Genomic DNA, 19,194 nt, shown 5'->3' with positions numbered 1-19,194 from the left:
TTGGAACAGGAAGGGACCATCCCCAAACTGTTTCCAGAAAGATGGGAGCGTGAAATTGTCCAAAATGTCTTGGTATGCCGAAGCATGAAGAGTTCCTTTCTCTGATTATGGAGGTGATTAGAACACCAGAAATCAAAGATTTGGTTGAGTGAAAACTTTTGGCAATATTGTGTATAAACACATATCAGCTTGACACAAAACACAAATGTGCATATCCAGAGTGTCCTCCCAGCTAAAGAGATGACCGAGTACAGATAAGAAACACTTGCTTCTGTGCAGAAAGTACCATAGAAAGATCTGAAGTATCATATTTGACCTCTGACCTCTCCTTTGAGTTCAAAATAATAACATGTTCATTAAATGCAATTCAGGTAAAACTATACAAATTATGAATTAATAAAGGTTTCTGTGAGTTTTTTTATTTTATTTGTTTCACAGCACGTTTTCATGAGACATACATAAGCAAATCACTTCAACTGCCAAGCGAACAAATTGCTATTAACTTCTATTTATAAACTGCATTTAATTAGATTACAAACAAAACATAAAATTGTGTTATTATACCACAGAATGATGTGTTTTTTTTATTTCACCACTGTTTATCTTCCTGCTACACTGAGCCTGAACCCATCACCTTTGATTTATTAGAGGAAAGTTTCCAACAACCCAACAAGGCACTACTGACACCTGTCTAACTGAATAAACAAAACCAATCCATGGATCTTCTTACACTGCACAGATGAAATTATATTTATTATAAACAGACTTCTTGTACCATGAATTGTTCCCACTTGTATTCATGGCAGCACTCATGCTACAGACTGCTGTTCTTGTCTCATCTGGAGCCCACTGATCAAAAAATACACACTGATCGTTGACCCAGATCCAGAATCCGAACCCACAGATGTATTGAAGGCCCAGCCAGACAAAGGGAGTGTCAGCCTTCTGAGCCTCCAACCCAACCCAGCCCTGGGTCTCTTCATCAAGGATGGAAACCAGATCCATGTGTTCCTCTCTGCAGTGGTACAGGGCGTCTGCCCATGTCTTGTTCTCTTTAATCAGTTTAAATGGCTCTAAAAAGGAAAAACATCAAAAACATGAAACTTAGAAGCATCAAACCAAACAGTGTTTCTGAGTGTCTAACATGCTGTGTTAATTCAAGCACATAATTCTTACTGTCAACATTTACACATTTATATTGACTCTACTGACTGACCAGTTAACTTAGTGGGTAAGAATGTTTTATTGTACCTTTTTTTCTGCCTTTCATCGTCACCTCACACAGAATTACAAACCCTGGTGTGTCTTTGTACACAGTTACGTAACGCCCCCACTTTGTTCCATTTTCACAGTTAAATGTATTATTTTCTCCACTAGTCTTTGTGTTGATTGTTGCACACCTGTAAAAAAAAGACAAAAGTTTGGACAGATGTACAGAAAGAGTTGTGTTTCTGGCTCTGTTTGATTAAATCATGCTGTAAACAGTGGAGACAGTCGAACAGCTGGATAATAAATGTGAGCTGCTGTCTGAGAACATTTTAGAAAGAAGGAAAACACCTACAAATAACCAACAAAGGAAAATGAGAATAAATAAAGATTTTACACATATACTCGATTATTACTCCAAACCACATCACATCATATTAGACCTCCTATTTCATTTGATAGAACTGATACAGGGTTATCTGTGTTACTGTATTACTGGGTTTAAAGACATTTAAGTGTTGGGCTGAATTTTCTGTTTAACATTTTCTCTATTCAGTTCTTCTTTTCTTACTTTGAATGTGATATAAAATGTTGAAAATATTTTCCTCATTTGCTTTTGCTTTGCTTGTTTGCAGGTGTTTTCTAACTTGTAGTACATCAGCCTCTCAGCATCTCCACACCTATATTTTATTGTAGTATTTACACCAAACCCTGATAAGACTCTGAGATGATCAAAGGACACTTTTTGTTACGATTCAGCACATCCAGCAGGAATCAGCTGTGACATTTATCATTTACATTCAATCAGCAAAATCAAGCCACAGAGGTTTCTCTACAGTCACTGTGAGATACAAATGTCACTACAAGCATTATAATCAAAGTGTTTTAGAACCAGAAAAACCTCCAATATTTTGTTTTCGGCTATTATGGACATGCTGGAGCCTGACTGAGAACAGAATGATTCAAAGTAAGATGAAGGTATTACTCAGTGGTGAAATTTCTCTCAGATGAGTTCCCGATGAGGATCCGAGCCCCTCTTAGATCAAAATTTGATTCATATTTGTTATAAATGGTGATGCAGGAAATTTCATATAGACCCAATAAGTCAACTGTCCACCAGCTGATGGGCTCAGTGGGTAAAGTGTTAGAACATCTCGTATTATTTCCGTCCAAAGCTCTGTCAGCGGTGTAGTTGACACCATTGTCTGTGTAGACTGAAGACTGAAATGCCACTTTGTCATCCAGTTTGATAGTTTCCCAGCCTGGACTACATCCTGATGATGTAACTGAAAGTAAAGGTAAAAAAAAACAATGTCAGTGGTAATAATACTTCAGACTGAGGCAAGTGTTGTTATCTCCTTTCCACTCCCAAACACTTTTGTGGCAAATATTTTTATTCTACAAACACAAACACAAACGCAATTGCACAGAATCATGCTTATAAAAAAGGTTACTTATTTCTACGATACCATCATATTTTATATCATACAACTATAAGAAACTGATTAGAAATGCACTCTTACCTTGATCCTGTTGAGTTGATCTTCCTGTGAAGTTTCAGAGAACGATGTAAGAATGAGTGAATTACTGCCAGCTCTGATATTGTTGTTTGGTAATACAGCAGAAAGCACAGAATGTAAACCATCCTTCAATACTCAGGCAGAAATTAAACTGGCTTTACTAAAGTCAAATCCTCTTTAAACTAAATGAAATGACTTTGGAAACATCACTGTGCCAGGCAGGAACATTAAATGATCCACTTACCAATCAAAGTGATGAACAACAGACTCCACAGCATCTTTACTTTAGACTCTTTGCACAAATGTGTCCTCTAATAAGAGAAAGAAAAGACTTCTACCCTCACTCTGGAGTTTTCTGTAGTCACACTGATGTTGATATGATCCCCTCTCTGAGTCACAGCTGGATTTGTATTTCTGTCACTTCCCTCATAGCTGCCAACATGAAAATACACATTTTACCTGTTTACACTGAGAGTGAGGCTGTTATGTTCAGTAGGCAAAGCATCCCCAGACTTTTACATCTGATTTGCAGATGTGAACATACCATGATTGTTATGATCACCATATTCAACCAACATTGTGTGTGCATCCAAGTAGCTCCACATGCAAATACTTTAGCATAGCAGGAAATTTACTTCTCCTGTGGAGGCTGTGTGAATAGGTTTTCAGTGACATTTCCACAGGTGGATCATTGTGAAGGGAAACAAGAATATATGTTTCCATTTTTAACAGGACACTATGCCAGACTTTCTGGACAACATCTGAATTTAAACGTCCTGAAACTTCATGTTTCATTATTTAAAGCAAAATGCTTCTCACGCGTTCACATCCTTTGATCCAAATTTATTGGGTTTTGTCCTCAAACAAGTATAAAATATAAATCTTTTCTAAATCAACCTATCAAGCCAGAGCCTCAATAACAGCTGGGATTTTAAATTAACATTGCACACATTTCATGTCTCACAGCTGCTAGCTACAAGCTGAGGAGTGCAGGGACCACAGAGAGTATTTTCAGCCTTCTACAGCAACACTGGAGAAACAATCACACACCGGGATTAATCAAAGGTCATCACAGAAACTTTAAGTTAGTGGAAATGTTGGTTCCACAGACGCAGAATAACACTGATTCGTAAAAGCCTCAGTAGGTCAGTTTTATTCAGAGAATCTTCTCCAGTCAAAGCGTATCAGGAGATTATTTACAGCTATAGGAGTTGGTACCGCAATTAAATTTAGGAGCGATATATTGAAATGGCTTCAAACCACTGATTAAAGTGGAGCGTACATGTGTTCGTCCTGCATTATCTGTGTCTGTGGAGAAACAACTGTAACTAATTACATCCAGTCACTGTCATGAATCAGCACAAACAGATCTGAAGGTACACAGAGTTCTGATGGAGAGGAGAACATTTGGGATCCAAAGCAAACTGCACCGATATGAAGGAAAAATCTGATCAGACAACAGAAGGTAAAAACTTTACAGTGAGATTAGAAAAAAAATCAATTCATGTCAACAGTTATTTTCAATTCTGACAAGGTGTATTTTCTAAAACCAAAAAGCTGGCAGCTGTAGAGTGAAAACATCTGGATTGCTGTAAGAAACATTCAGCTAACTACCTTTAAATACAGAAAACAAGTGAGGACTATAGCAGAAGTACAGCAGGTACAGATATGACATATGAGCGTAATAGGACCGCAGGTAAACTACTCAGATCACAACGTTAGCTTTTAGCTCTACAGCACAAGGTTAACTGGGATACGTGATGAATGCTGGATATAAAATCATCAACTCAGTGAAAAGACACGGCAACCTCGACATAAGCTACACATTTGTGTATTTATATGCTGTACAGAACACTCAAGAACAGTAAGGCCAGATTAGACTTTACCAGAAAAGATCTTTGGACAGATGAAGCCAAGATTAGTTTGCACCAGAATGACGGGAAGAGTATCTGTCAAACATGGTAGAGGCAGTAGAATGATATTTGCATGAACAGCTGCTAATGGGACCGCATCACTAATGTTTATTGATGATGTGACTGCTGACAGAAGTAGCAGAATGAATTTTAAAGTGTACAGGGCCTTAGATTCACCCAAATGCTGTAAAACTGAATGGACAGATCTTCACAATGCAAATGTATTAATGACCCAAAGTATACTGCCAAAGTAAGCGAAGGTGGCTGCAGTAAGAGGGCACTCTCAACTTCCCATGTTTATAATCTGCACTGTCATTTTATCATAATAAGGACTTATTAATAACTATGTATGTTCAGAGAATGTTTATTTTCATATTTTCAATGTCTAAAAGAAAAAAATACTGGCTCATCAGTTGTGTTCTAATTAGCGCCTCAAATATGAACACACTATTAGCAAGCACAAAAAAAGGTTCAGGTTCATTCAAACATTAATCCAGCTAACTGCATGTCTTTTCTCTGGAGTTATGATTCTACATTTTTGCAAACAAAGTACCAAAAAGCCACTTGTGCACAGTGAACTCTAAAAGTGATTCTAATTAAAAACACTAATCTATTGTACATATTGAGCCTGTCTTGCTAACAGGAAGTCCACTGTTGACTGGATAGAGTTGCAATGACAGTTTTCATAGATAGAAACATATAAAAACCATTCAAAACAGATTGACTATAATAATGAAACAGCACACTGTAAAAGACTGTGGGCTGGATACCTGGGGGCAGCATGAAGCCTAACCTGTAGACCAAACCGAGTGCTGACCGCCATTTTGTACCATGTGTAGACATTAGCATATGAGATAATAAATGCTTAGAAAAGAGCACAAAATGGCTGCACTTGGGGGTTTAAAAAAAAAAAAATGTTGTGCAAAATAGAAATAGGTCATTAAAATAAGCCCCTCTAAACTAAAAGTAGCTCAAACTTAGCAAATATTCCAATGATTTGAGCAACATTTTCAAAAGAAAACAGGTCCTCGAATCGCATTTTTAAGCTACATTTTCAGTTTAACCAGGATGAGGCTTCTACTGTGCCAAGTATACCAACCCCAAATATGTACAAATGTTGTTTGTCTTGGTTATTGCATGCAGTATTAGACAAAAGTATTCTTTAAAACAGTGACTCTGTTATTTTCATGACCAGGCACTCGTCACATGATGACCAAACAGATAAAAGTTTTCAGCTGGATTAAAGCTAAAGACGTTGGCTAATCTAACCGAAGTGTCTTCTAGTGCGACAAGTGCCCGGGGATACCTTCCAAACACTATCAAAATTCAGAACTTCGAGGTGTCTGTTTAAGGACTTAGAACTGAAGTTACCAATGTTAGCTTCAGTGTAGCTAGGCATCTAACAGCGCCAGCAGAAAGCAGAGCTCGGTCATGCATCATCATTAGTTTGAACAAGCTTTCCTTAAGTTTACTGATTTGCAAAGTTGAGAGTTGGTGAAATTCTGTTCAAAACAAGCGACGAGCCAGGTAGGCACAAAGGTTAACCTGCAAAGCTTCATCAGTCTCTCTCTCCTGTCAGTGAGGAACAGCAGTCGGGACAGTTCGCAAAGAGTTTGTAAAGAGTCAAGAAAACAGAGAGTGGAGCTTTATTTGGTAGTCTTCTCGCCGCAGAGGGAAAGCTGTGCCACGTCTTCATCACAACGATTCCTCCGATGAGAGAAAGCAACTTTATCCAAGAATGTCTTTTAGTTTTCCGAAGCGTTTTTCAGTCTTTTGACAGAGTCCCCTTGCCTCTGTGCCTGCTTACGCTGCAGACAATTTACCGAGACAGAGAGACAATGCGACACCGCTAATGTTTACGCCTTGGGAAGAGCACATCATGTATTAGTCACTTATTTGACAAAAGAGCACAGGAGGAGAGGGGTAAAGCAGCGGGAAGGGGCGTGTAGGAACAAGAGGGAGACATGGGAAACAGTTCCCTTGATTTAAAGCAGGATTACAAGACAAATAATGCAAATGCATTTTCACACCAAGAAATCTTGAAAAATTGGGCTCAAATTGTGCAATTTAGTGAAACAAAATGATGGGTGATTGTTCTATTATTTTCAGCCATATAAACATCCAACTAGGAAACACATATATTATTAAAAAAGGGATTAAACTGGTAACATTACAGGTTAGTACAAATAAAAAAAAGGCAAAACACTGGTTCAGTTTGTAGTCGTACAAAACAGATTTGGTCTTCCATTTCATGGAATTAAATGAGATTAAGGTGCCTAATCAGTATTTAGTCCACTATGAACACAAGTGGACAAAGTGCATTGATTTTTAAAGTTTACTTTAGGTGCTTCAGGTTTTTCTCTTCAGTGCAGAAAGGAGTCAGATTGTTATTTGAAATGCTGCCTAACTGTTTTTGTTTTGTTTTCTAAAGTACGAGTCAGACCCATCATGATTCACAGGCCTCATATCATTGATTTGGTGCTAACTGCAGTCTTGCTAAGGTGAGAGCTTGCTTTTATTTGCACGGTTTTAGGGAAACTCTGCCTCAAATCATCACAGGGTCTCCACTAGTAAAACACTGCAGCAAAGTTTTTGCGTCTGTATAGTTATTTCACTGGAACCAGAGGTCCATCTCCCAGTGGCCCTTATTTAGTGCACAAATAGTGCCTTTGTAGCTCACTGCCCAGAAGACACCACATTCAACTTCACATAAACTCTCTCATACTCATGATCTACACAAGCCCCTTTAAAAAGGTCAGAACAGGTCACGGGAGGTGTTTTATCAAAAGGTGAAAGCAGTGCATATTAAACGCATTCTTTCCCATCCGACCTGTAGATGTTATGTTAAAAATCTATAAGAGTAATGAAACAATGAGCAAGTATAAAGGGAAGACTTGAATAGACATCCTGTGTTATTTAATGCCTGGCCTTGGCATCCATTCAGCATTAAGGTACTTTTTTCTCATATCATTTCACACAGATCATCAAATTCATGTCAGCTCGAATAACCTGCTGATTCTCTTGATCAGCTCTTCACAGGTGCTAAAAAACAGGTAAAATGAAATCCCACAGTCATGTGCTGGTTTCACTGGATACACTGCTCAGCAGTGACATCTAGCTGCGATACATTTTCAAGCACCTTTTTAAGTACAACTGCTCAGAGGAGGCTGGGCATTCATAGAATTACAAATTGAAGTTTGAATTCAGGCCCTTGCTCACAACTTCTCAAACACTGCTTTCAGAAAAAAAGTAGCGTCAGTGTGTGAATGGGGGCAGCTTAGTAGCTTCATTTAAACAGGCAAGGAGTGCAAATTAGCAAGGAGCAAAATCTGTCACTTAAAACAGTTTGCTTTCTTTAAAAAAAAGGGTTTAGTGGATGCAACATATTTTGGATACCTATCTCATTGACAGTTGTCATCCTCAGCTCAGCTTGAAGATTGTGTTTCACGCCATTCCTCTTGATAAAACATTATGTAGGTGCTGCTTTATAATCGTTATCAAAGTTTCATGTGCCACTGTGTGGGGTCGGATTCTTGTTTTCATCTTAGTTACAGTGAGAGATTGAGCTAAAGCTAATAGTCCGTGTGTTAGTGTCACGTAGACGTGACTCAGAAACAGCTTGAAAAGCAAATGAATGTGGAGAACTACACATGCAAATCAGTGGATAAAAACACTTGGTCTAGCTAACTGCCGTCCAGCGTCGATTCCAAACAGTATTTCTTGTAACATTCAGTTCAGCTTCACCCTGCTTCCCCACAATTGCTAGTCTTCAGAAACGGACAAAGATTTCTTGACGCTGCGTGACGGCTCCCAAACCTCACTGTCGTCTGTGTCATCACCATCCTCCTCCTCGTCCTCCTCATCATCTTCTTCATCTCCCTGCCCTGCACCTGTCTGCTCGTCGGTGGCCATTGACTCTCCCTGCGTCTCCTCTTCATCCTCCTGTGTTCCTTCGTCTCCATCAGTCCTCCGTGCGCTCGGTTCCAGGAAAGGATCTAACCCCACGTCCAAACGTCGCTGAACCTCGGCGAACCACTCCCTCACCTTTCAACAAACAGAGAAAGAGGAGGTCATGACCTCAGAAGGTTATTTCTCAACTTTGAGGTGGTTGACAATACTTTCACTTTATAGTGACTTTACTAGTGAGTGTTAATGACATGAAGACCAGTTAGGTCCATGTAACCCTTAGTAAGTTTTCTGGAACAATCCTGATTATCTTTTAACTAGTGGCACAGAGACACAACCCTAGCCTCAGGGGGTCACAAGTTAGCATAGTGCTGGTCCCAAGCCAGGATAAATGGAAGGTTTGCCTCAAGAAAGGCATGTGGTGAAAAATCTGTGCCAAATACCAAATCTGTGTCAAATAAAGTGGACTCATTCATTGCGGTGACCCATGGAGAAATAAGAGAGCAGGCAAAAGTACTTTAACTCATTATCTTTTGACTAAATATACATTATTGGGCCACATCTCTTAATCTTTGAATTCAGGTTTTTTCAGTGCCATTGCAGCAGATGTACAATATCAAGCAACTAGCATTGCAGAGGGCCTTTATAAACATTTGTGAAAGAACGGGTTGTTCTTCAGAGCTCACTGAATATAAGCGTGGTGCTGTAATGGGATCTCGTCACTGAAAACATTTCCAGATATTTCTAGATAGAGTGTTTCACAATCAGTGGTAAGTGGTAATATAGCAAAGTGGAAGTGTTTAGGAACCACAGACACTCCGCCGTGAAGTGACAGACCACGGAAAGTTACAGAGCGCTCTGCTGACTCAGTAACTGCAGAGATCCAAACCTCCTTTGACATTAACATCAGCATCCCAGTGTCGACTGGGAGCTTCATTGCACTGATTTCCATAACTGAGCAGCTCCTTTAGATGTTCTATGTAGGTGGCCCAGTATTTTGTCTATACAGTATACTGCGGTCCCTCGCTATAACGCGGTTCACCTTCCGCAGCCTCACTGTTTTGCGGATTTTCTTTGTGCAATTTTGCATGCTTTTGTTTTTTTTTACAGCGCATTGTGTTCCCCGTCCTGATTGGCTGTAGCCCATTGTCAATCAATCTCCTCCATGCCATGTCTCCTGTACAGTACATAATGCATTCAGCTTGTCAAATTTCCACAAATCTTTCATTGCTAGCAGTTTGACTCTGAAGTGCTGTACTGTATGTTTGTAAGTTTTCTCCCAAACAAACACAACAATGCCGATGAAAGGTTTAGCACCGCCAAAGGCAACCGCGGGTGCCTTTGGTTTCATTCTATAATACTGGACTTACTTTTCTACAAAGGTTTGAAGTTTGAGAGTGTTTAAACAAGAGAGAAAAGTGTAAAAATGTTCATGCCTGTATGAAGTGTGTAGTGATGGGTTTTACAGCCTTAAAACATCTATAATAACTGTAAAAGAATTAAATTGGCTACTTCACGGATTTCACTTATACCAGGTTATTGTTAAAACGTAACTACCGCGATAAACATTGTATACCAAATCATCTCATAATGGATTTTTTTTAGGTAAAAACAAAGTATTTAAAACCAGAATGTCAATAATACAGAAGCTTATCAAGCTCATAATCCAACACAGTCCACAGGCTACTGCAGGGGTGGGCACCGAAACCCCTGAATGTTTTAATGTGTCCTTGAACCAACACAGCTGATTTAAATGCTTAGCTCCTCATCATCCTGATGTTCTCCAGAGGCCTGGTAACCAGGTGTGTTGACAAGGTGAGATCTAAAACCTGCAGGGACACCGTCCACCCACCCTGGGCTACTGTAATGAATGAAGAACAGAAAGGAGTCTAAGGAGCTTGAAAAGAAAAGCGTCTGGACTTTTTTAAGTTGCTTGAAGTCATTTCACCTCTCATCCGAGAAGCGTCTTCAGTTCTAAAGAACTAAAGAAGCTTTTCTTTCCAAGCTCTTTAGACTACAATGACCTGGATGACTGAGAACCTTCACAAACAAACAAAAAGGAGGTTACAAGTTTTCCTGTTACTATACTAACTATATTGCAAAAACTAAAGATAATTAAAATTCACAAGAATGCACACAAACAATCATATTCATAGTTTTATAGGCACTTTTCCCAAGAATCGCTACTCCACCTAGGGCAGGGGAGTCCAACTCCAGGCCTCAAGAGCCAGTGTCCTGGAGGTTTTAGATATCACTCTGGGTCAACACACCTGAATCAAATGATTAGTTCATTACCAGGCCTCTGGAGAACTACAAGACATGATGAGGAGGTAATTTAGCCATTTAAACCAGCTGTGTTGGATCAAGAACACATCTAAAACCTGCAGGACACCAGCCCTTGAGGCCTGGAGTTGGACACCCCTGCCCTAGGTGGAGTAGCGATTCTTGGAAAACATGCCTATAAAACTATAAATAGAACCCTGACACTGAGCAGAATTTAGGTGAACACCTTTTAAGTGATCACTGTGCAAGCTTCTCTAAAATCTGACCAATATTTGTAATTCTTGTGAATTGCACTATGAAGGACGGATGGACAGATGCCTCACCATTGCATAAACTCATCAGTCCATTTGGCTGGATGAGCTAAAATAAATAGGAAGGATTTTAAAGAAAAAATATTGTTCAATTCTGCAGTTACTATCATTATTATTATTATTATTATTTTACTTTCCTCACCTAAGAGGAAAGGTGGTCCTAGGAGAAGACTTACCTGTTCATAGCTCATGTTGGTCTTGGTGACAAGCTCGTCCAGATCTTGCTCATTGAGGAAGTGGTGCTTCAAGTAGTACTCCTTCAGGATCTCCTTCCCAGTCTTGAACTTCTTTGATGGGGTTGGCTTGTCGACATCTGAACTTAAAGAGGTGGACCTTCTTGGCTGCTTCCTGGTTCGGGATCGTCCCCACCCACGATTTCGTCCACGTCTTTTCCGACTGCCGCTTCCCAGTTTACTCCCACCGCCGCTGTTTGGTCCTTCGATGTTGCCACTTTGGTATTGAAAGAACCATTTCAGGTTTCCGTTCTTCCAGGAATACCGAGAGTCCCCGAACCAGCTGACAATGTAGGAGCGAGGAAGGCCGCTTTCCTCTGCCAGCTGATCGTACTCCTCTGGTGTGGGCCACTGGGTCCGAACAAAGGCACTTTTCAGAATATGGAGCTGCTCCGGAGTCTTTTTACTCTTGTCTTTAATGTCCTTCTTGTTGCTGCTGGGCAACTGCTTGGTGCGATTCCCAGGAGGAGTTTGACTACCTTTTCGAGATGAAGAGGCAGGAGGCGAAGAAGAGGCCATTCCTCCTGTTCCTCCCCCTTCTCCTGCTTTTGCTCCATCTGTTTCTATTTTTCCTCCTTCAGAGGAATCTGGAGATGAGGTGCTGACGGATGGCATTTTTCGTCTCTCAGTGAACCAGGCGTCAATTTCCCTCCGCGTCAGTTTAGTCTCCGTCCTCAAACGGCTCAGCTCTTCATCTGAAGGTGTGGTGTTCTTCTCGAAACTCTCCTCCAGCACCACCAGCTGCTCCGGGGTCTTCTCCTTAAACTTCTGCAGGGTAAAGTCCGGGAATGGGTTCCACGTTTTGGGCCGGGTCTCCTTCTCCTTCACGGGAGGTGTACGTGGAGGATGGGGTGATGTCGGGGTCTCGTCGCTGGAGTCGATAACAATGGTGGTGTTAGCAGCGCTGCTACATGTGCCGCCACTTCTACCACCTCCGTCGTGAAACACAATGACGTGGCTGTTCTTGGAGTTGCGCTGGTTGTACCTGGTGTCACTGAACCACTTTTTAATCTCCCCTTTCGTCAGGTTGGTAAGTTTCATCAATCGGGCAATTTCAGCATCTGTGACAAAGTGGTTCTTCAGGTAGCTGGCTTTCAGCTCCGCCAGCTGCTCTTTGGATTTCTTAGGTCGCATGCTGAATGTGTCAACACTGAGGGCTGAGTTCTCCTTAGAGACAGAAGGAAAAGGTTACATTTTAATCACATTTTTTCCCTCAACACAGTTCTAGCTGAAAGAAACACCATGAGGTCATTTTTGTGTACTGATTATAAAGCCATTCAACGTTCTTGTTGGTAGCACTGAGCTGTAAGTGCTTTCCACACCTGTGGTGAAAGAGAGGGAGGCTGGATAGTGGTAGCCCGCTTCAGCTCACTGTTTGTCAGGGTGGGCTGGCAGGAAACTCTGCTGGAGCTCTGGGACTGGCTAGGCAACCCTGCCACTGTCAGGGTGATGGGACTGGTCACTGGAAGGTTGCCTCCTGGGCCAACCTACATAGCAGCAGAAAAAATAATAATAATAAGGGACAGAGATGTGATGTTTTATTTAAAGGGAAAACATGTTTATAAAACAAAAGTGGTTTTTAAGTGTTTAACCGCTGTAATGTTTTCATGTACTTGTGTTAGTGGCTTTTTTGGCAAGACTCCAATTCCCATCTCCTCTCATGTCTGGCTAAAGACCAAAATCAACAGAGGTCAGAACATCCAGCTCACTCAGAAAGAATTCAGTTCTCACACACCAAAGTGAGAGTAAGAATTCACCTATTTGTTCTGCATTCATTTGGTATAAGAGGCTCGGTTCCAGAGATGCAACGCAATGTCAACATTGGGTGTAAAAGCACGAGGGAAGTCTGTGTGTCCATCAGTACTGTTGTTTCTGAGTGGCTAATTTAGTATTACTGGAATTCAGAATGCAATCGAAGCCAGCTTTTATGGAATTGGTTTTTCAAACAGTTAAAGTGATGTGCTCATTTTCAAATTGTCACTGTGATATCAACAGGAAAGCTATTCATATGCACACACCTTCTTAGATGGATTTGTAATTGATTACTCCTTTCTTTGCATTACATTACTACTCATTCCGACTAGTTCATTATATCTGAGACAAGGTGAAAAGCTGAGAAGCCCAAAGCAGGTTAAGGCTGGGTCAAATGTAACACGTGTTTTTTCCTTACCTACCTGTGTGAACACGAGGCCAGGCTGGCCCACTATCTGGCAGGTCTGAAGGATGGACTGCAGGCCGTTAGCAGCCGACAGCTGGTGAGCAGGTATGACAGTGATGGTCTGAGGCACAGTGTGCACCGTGCCATTAAACTGCTTCCTCCTGGCCTCTTCCACTTCTTCTGGAGTCCAGCTGACACCGTGCTTCAGCCTCTGAGCTGAGAACCACACCTGCGACACAGATCGAGTACATCTGACTCTAATATTTTGTTTCAAAGTATACTTTAAAACAGTCCGTTTGTAGATGAAAAATGGGAATTCCAATTGAGGTACCTTTACACTTGTAATACAACAAGTAATACTACATAAAAAAAGCTGATGGCCATAATAAACAAGTAATAATCAGTAATGAGCCTCTGAATTCCATACTGGTGAATCACTAATATATCAGATTTGAGCCCTATTTACTTAAATGTGTGAAAAAAATTCAAAGTAAGACCTAAGAAATCAAGAAACCTTTATGAGCAGAGGTAATCTACTTCATGTACCTTGATCTGTTCCTCTGTGAACTGTGTCTGTGCTGCCAGGCTGCTGATCTCAGCCATGGAGGGGTAAGGGAACTTCTTATATGTGGTGCCCAGCAGAGGGTTGGTGTCCATAGTGGCACTGTAGGAGGGGATGCTGCTGAGGGGAATCAGCAGCTGGGGCTGAGCTGCTGCTGTGTTTTGCTGGGCCTGGAAGGCAGAGAGCACCTGGAACAAAGACAGAGAGGGATGGAAATGAGAAATGTCGTCCATGCAGAGTGGCTAAAGGAGAGATGGTGTCCAAGCTGTATTTGGCAGGCTTCTGACCAGCTGAAGTGTTCCTGAACGAGACAATGAATATTTATCAGCTGAAGGGCTGCTATTATGCTGTTGATATTTAACATTACAGCAACCCTTTGTTCAAAAGCTAGCAGCAGGTTTTAGGTACAGACCGCTGCTGGGTCTCGCCACATGCATTAATTGCTCACAGACACTGGTAAAATTGGAATTCGTACAGCTGTAAAACACTTGACATTATATAGTGTCTCTACCTGTGCCAGACCAGCAGGCAGGACTGTGGGATTTAAAATGGATGACTTCCTCTGCTGTTCTAACTGCGGGGTGACCAGCAAGCCACCTCCCCCGAGCTTCATGGAGTCGTGCATGAGCATCTCCACAGGCGTCATCGGCCCCAGAGGAGCTTCGATGGGTTCCTGCTCCCCTCCCAACTCTCCCTCGCCACCTCCTCCAAAAGCCTCCGCCGCCTCGTCTGCCGATTTCAGGGACACAGCGATTCTCTTGGGTTCAGATTTGGTCTTCATCCTCATGATCGGGGTCTTGCTGAGAGAGATGGCAGCAACTGCCGCGGGGTCTGCTCCCCCCTCCTCAGGGGTGTCACACTGTTGCTCGTGGGTGGGCTGATCGCTGCTCAGATCCTCAGGAGGATTTGTAGTGCTGCTTTTCAGTGACGGACCGACGGCCTCTCTGTTGTCTACAGTAGATACACCAGGTTCATCTGTAGTATAAACAGTAACAATAATGCAGCATTCATTATTTACAGCACATCTGTGTATACTAAGTATATTTCAGGTTTGTCAGGTTGAGAATGAGTCCAAGAAAGTGTCTTACCCGAATCTGGTGGAACAGGGACAACAACTACAGCATGCCCCAGCTCCTCTGCAGTAAGCCCCTCCTCCGTTCCCTCCTTCACCTTTCCCTCCTCCTCCTCCCCAGCGTCTTCCTCCTTCGTTCTTTCTGTTTTCTCCTCCACCTCCTCCTGCTCAACCACATCAGAGGGCACCACCATGCAAGGTGTGGTGGATTTCCGGCGGCTCGACATTGTCAAACCAAACTTTTTACTTCTCCGGCAAAACTAGATGTGTGGCAGAACTGCCGAGACTCACATATCGCAGGCAAACGTGCTCCCACTTTAGAGTCCTTGAATTCTGTATTTCTGTTGAAAAACACAGACACAGACAAAACAATTATTCAAATAATCTGCCCACTGTTGCTTAAGCGTTCCTATTGTTGTTATCAAATCTTTCCTTTGCAGCCAAAGTTAAGAAACTGTGTGTGGGACAGGAGTTCAGTTTTCAGCTAATAAAAACAAGTCGCTGTGTATTTGTTACTGAATTGAGTGTTTTAAAAAGGGAAGTAGGGAAGGGCATTACAAGTAAGCCCAGGCTATTTAACCTGAGTGAATGCAGGTTTGCTTAATTACGACGCGCAATTAAAGGAAGGCTCAAAACTCCAACTTGTTCTTACAAAATGATTGGACATATTTTTATTTATTGTTTCTTTTATTCTTTGTCTTTGGTGTCGTTAACAAATGACTTCAGTCCCTCAGTTTGGACGGGCAATCCTTGGGAAAGCTGCAACACCACAGTCTGTCACATTCGGCGAGTGTGCTATTTTAAGAACAGAAGCTTAATGATTGCCTAAATGTCATGCATTTAGGAGACATCTATGAACTGGAGCTACAACTGCTGCACCAGCTTTGTACAATTACTACCTTCAGGATATGATTCATAAAACCCACATAAGACTTTCACTTCATCTTTAAGGCTTTTACCACTTAACTAGCAGTAAAGGTGTCAATGACAGTGGGGTTAACCCTTTGATACTGTTACCAGTTTCAGTTTAGAGCATTACTATGGAATCATGCTGGCAGGCAGCAGTCACTATTTAAGGTTAAACAATCACCCAAACAAATCATTAATTAACACAGTTTGTTCCACCCTATGTTGCATATGAAGTCCCCATGAGGTGATGTCTTTTTCATCTTGAATGAAGTTATGCATCATGTTCATTCATCAGTTTACTGTAATATGTGTCTTTAATTACTCGATGTGTGATGTGACTTAATGATGATGTTATAACAGTGAGACAACTAGGCCAATTAAGCTATATTTTTACATAGTGCACTGCACAGACTATGAACTGCACAGTCCTTCAGATGATGATGTAACTGCATGAAATTGTGAGGCGAAACTAAAACTTGATCAGCTGAGTTCTCTGCCTCCTAAAGTCATCACAGACACTTGTGAATTTATACCAGAGACATTAAAAGAGAGATACTGCAACAGCAAACATGGTGGTACAAGCATAACTTCAAGGAGTGAGAAGACTGTTAAAAACAAAATCTCATTTTAAGGCAAATTCAGCAAAATTTTAAGCATTTTTTATCAGATTTGATCAGTGATTTGATACATGTGGTGTATTTGACCGTTGAAAACAAGCATAATTCAGACAGTGCTTTAAAGTACCTGTGCAAATAAGCAATGTCAAAAGCATTATGAGATGGCTGCCTAGTGGTTCAGACTTGCCTCTAAAAGGACTTTGATTATAGTTACCGTGTATGAACACATGTTATTAACAGGTTATTATTAGGCTATTAATAACAGGTATTACACATAACACATTGGGCACAGAAGGTAACAAGAAATAATTATACAGGACTTAAAAAGGGGCCGCATCTTCATATGCAGTCACGTGAAAAAATCTGAACAAGCAGAGACTGCATCTGCTTTGAAACAGTAAATCCAGCTGAAGAAGATATTCAAATAAATGACAGTAAATTTACATTTAGATAAACAAAGGAGATCCATAAAATTAGAGTCAGGTGTTTGAGATTAGGTGCCAGTGATAACAACCTTCTTAGGGAGTGACGGTTGAGTTCTGTTTATTTAAACTTTGACATCTGTGATCTTGAAGTGTGTGGTGTCATCCTGTCAAGGTCTAAAGAGCCCTTTGAGGCCTTCAGAATACGTGTTGTAGTTGTGGAGACTATAAGTTTGGCAAGGGGTTTAAAAAGACCTCTAAAATGATTTTAATTTATCAGATCAGGATATATTCCAGCAATTATAGTAGGGGGATAATATCAAAATCTATTTCATTATTTACATCTTGCTCTAAGGCACAGATTTCCTGCTCAAAACTAATATTTGAATTCACTTTACACGTGTCTTTGCGAATTAAGAGTTTAACTTAACAGCTTATGGATGCCAGGTCGTTGACTGTGACACAAGTGCTACAGCAAATAAGCAAACAATTCCCTCTTACACGCCTCTGCACACGCTTTGGGCCAACTTCTCCTGACTTGTTGCTGGTAAAGTCACCCTAACAGATTACACAGAGGTGTGGACGGCATGCTACACTGCTCTGCCATCATGCGCTCATTTGCATCAACTGTTAGCAACTCAATAATGTGGAGGTGTGAGCTAGCTCATTCGTTATAATTATTAATGCCACGTTCAAGCTACAAATTATTAAACAAAATAAGGTTACTTCGGCTCTAAGGCATCCGACACGTACAAAAAAATGGGCCAACTAGCCAGTGTTAGCCGGGCCAGTCATAATTATTGATCACGTCTGGCGGTAAACTTACTGGAACTACTGAAATGTGCACTGTGTTGCTACCAGGCTGTCGAGACAAGGCGAGGAGTGATTTCCTGGGTCTCAGCAGAGCAGCTCTCAGCTCCTCTCTGGTGGTATCTGTCGGCGTCTCTGCTTTCCCCCCGGCTAACCGCTCAGACCCGCGCCTGGCCCGGGACCGCAGCAGCGTTAACGTTATCCGGGCAAGCGGGTCTTCCCAAACCCAGCCGAGGGAGGCAGACAGACAGACGGACCGGTCTAACGGCTACGGCTGTCGTTGGCAGATGCTGGAAAACACCGGACATCTCCCTCTCTCCTCGTCGGAGCAGGTTACTTCACGCCAAAGGGGGGGCTTCTTTGTCAAAGTTGAACCACCGAACGCACGGGAGTTACATTCATACCGTGGCCGTGCTGTTTGCTGACCCAATTCTCTGATTTTTTTTTAACGGCAGATTTTTTTAATGATCAAACGGCGTCATCATTCAATGTAATACGTCCTGACGTCATTCCTCGGCGACTCTCTCTCTGTGCTCTTAAAAATTTTGGGGAGAAATTTTAGGCTAAAAAATGCCCAATATTACAGCACTACAGTGGACTCGGTGTGAGCTTGTTTTAGCCGTGTTATCCTTAGAGAGTAACTGCGTTTCAAACAGCGTGTGCGGCGGGCCGTAAACTCATCATTTCCCCGATCCGGCTGCGTGCCAAAATGTCCTTACATGACCTGTCAGGGCACGATGAGAAGCTACTTAAGGACAACACTGACAATGCAGACTTTCCTTTCAACACACGCGATACTGTGTACAGTTGCTGTTCAGGCTTTTCTCGTGATTATTTTCACTTTTGAAAAAAATAAAAAGGTTATAATGTAAAGAGCTTTTTAAGCTGCCGTGATATATTTAAAATGAAATGAGGTTGTCGCCTCCTTTTGGCTATAAACAATAACCAGAATGTGCCAGAGTATAATACAACTGATAAGTCATACAAGGAAGCGCGGTATAACTGGATAAACACTAAAGGATGCATTTACTTCGCTTTTTGTTATCAGTTAGTTATCACTGGCATTACACAACAAAAATCAGTGTGTGGATCATTTTAATTGCACTTCATTGAGTTAATGTGCCATAATAAAGTCACAGGTTGTTAGGAGACAGGTTATGAGCATCTGTGGAGGCATAAAGGCCTAAAATGGGGTCTCGTTTAAAAAAAATCCTGGATCCTCATTTCCCATAATGCAATTATTTAATCTCTCCGGTTTTCCTATTTGTAACC

The 19,194-nt window shown here is 41.4% G+C and overlaps 2 protein-coding genes across 3 annotated transcripts; both read right to left on the bottom strand.

Annotated features, from left to right (window-relative positions):
• Positions 1-444: 444 nt before the first annotated feature.
• On the bottom strand, positions 445-3,473 carry LOC116314965 (fucolectin-5-like). Of its 2 annotated transcripts, none has more exons than XM_039619813.1 (5): positions 2,971-3,473; positions 2,730-2,753; positions 2,192-2,492; positions 1,252-1,400; positions 445-1,073 (listed from the first exon to the last, which is right to left on the bottom strand). In XM_039619813.1, exons 1-5 carry the CDS (start codon positions 3,002-3,004, stop codon positions 727-729), a joined length of 855 nt encoding a protein of 284 aa, XP_039475747.1. In that variant the 5' UTR covers positions 3,005-3,473; the 3' UTR covers positions 445-726. The 2 variants fall into 2 exon arrangements, with proteins under 2 accessions (XP_039475747.1, XP_039475748.1); XM_039619814.1 differs by having other exon boundaries at positions 2,192-2,480.
• Positions 3,474-3,554: 81 nt separating this feature from the next.
• Positions 3,555-18,597, bottom strand: LOC116314944 (zinc fingers and homeoboxes protein 1). Its single transcript, XM_031733096.2, has 8 exons — positions 17,939-18,597; positions 15,181-15,505; positions 14,604-15,067; positions 14,077-14,280; positions 13,547-13,759; positions 12,695-12,859; positions 11,316-12,539; positions 3,555-8,683 (listed from the first exon to the last, which is right to left on the bottom strand). The coding sequence occupies exons 2-8, from the start codon at positions 15,389-15,391 to the stop codon at positions 8,402-8,404; spliced, it is 2,763 nt and encodes a 920-aa protein (XP_031588956.1). The 5' UTR covers positions 15,392-15,505; positions 17,939-18,597; the 3' UTR covers positions 3,555-8,401.
• Between the last annotated feature and the right edge of the window lie 597 nt (positions 18,598-19,194).

This window comes from Oreochromis aureus, linkage group 11, assembly GCF_013358895.1.
Source record: "Oreochromis aureus strain Israel breed Guangdong linkage group 11, ZZ_aureus, whole genome shotgun sequence".
Taxonomy (NCBI): Eukaryota; Metazoa; Chordata; class Actinopteri; order Cichliformes; family Cichlidae; genus Oreochromis; species Oreochromis aureus.
This window is presented reverse-complemented; position numbering and strand designations above follow the sequence as displayed.

Excerpts from the sequence above, each read along its gene's own strand:
- LOC116314965 (XM_039619813.1), bottom strand. The coding sequence starts at position 3,004 with ATGCTGTGGAGTCTGTTGTTCATCACTTTGATTG. Across the intron at positions 2,754-2,970 it reads GTTGTTCATCACTTTGATTG|GAAGATCAACTCAACAGGAT; the intron begins GTAAGTGGATCA and ends GAAACTTCACAG. Across the intron at positions 1,074-1,251 it reads GATGAAAGGCAGAAAAAAAG|AGCCATTTAAACTGATTAAA; the intron begins GTACAATAAAAC and ends TTTCCTTTTTAG.
- LOC116314944 (XM_031733096.2), bottom strand. The coding sequence starts at position 15,391 with ATGTCGAGCCGCCGGAAATCCACCACACCTTGCATGGTGGTGCCCTCT. Across the intron at positions 13,760-14,076 it reads TCACAGAGGAACAGATCAAG|GTGTGGTTCTCAGCTCAGAG; the intron begins GTACATGAAGTA and ends TCTGTGTCGCAG. Across the intron at positions 8,684-11,315 it reads CCAACATGAGCTATGAACAG|GTGAGGGAGTGGTTCGCCGA; the intron begins GTAAGTCTTCTC and ends GTTTGTTGAAAG.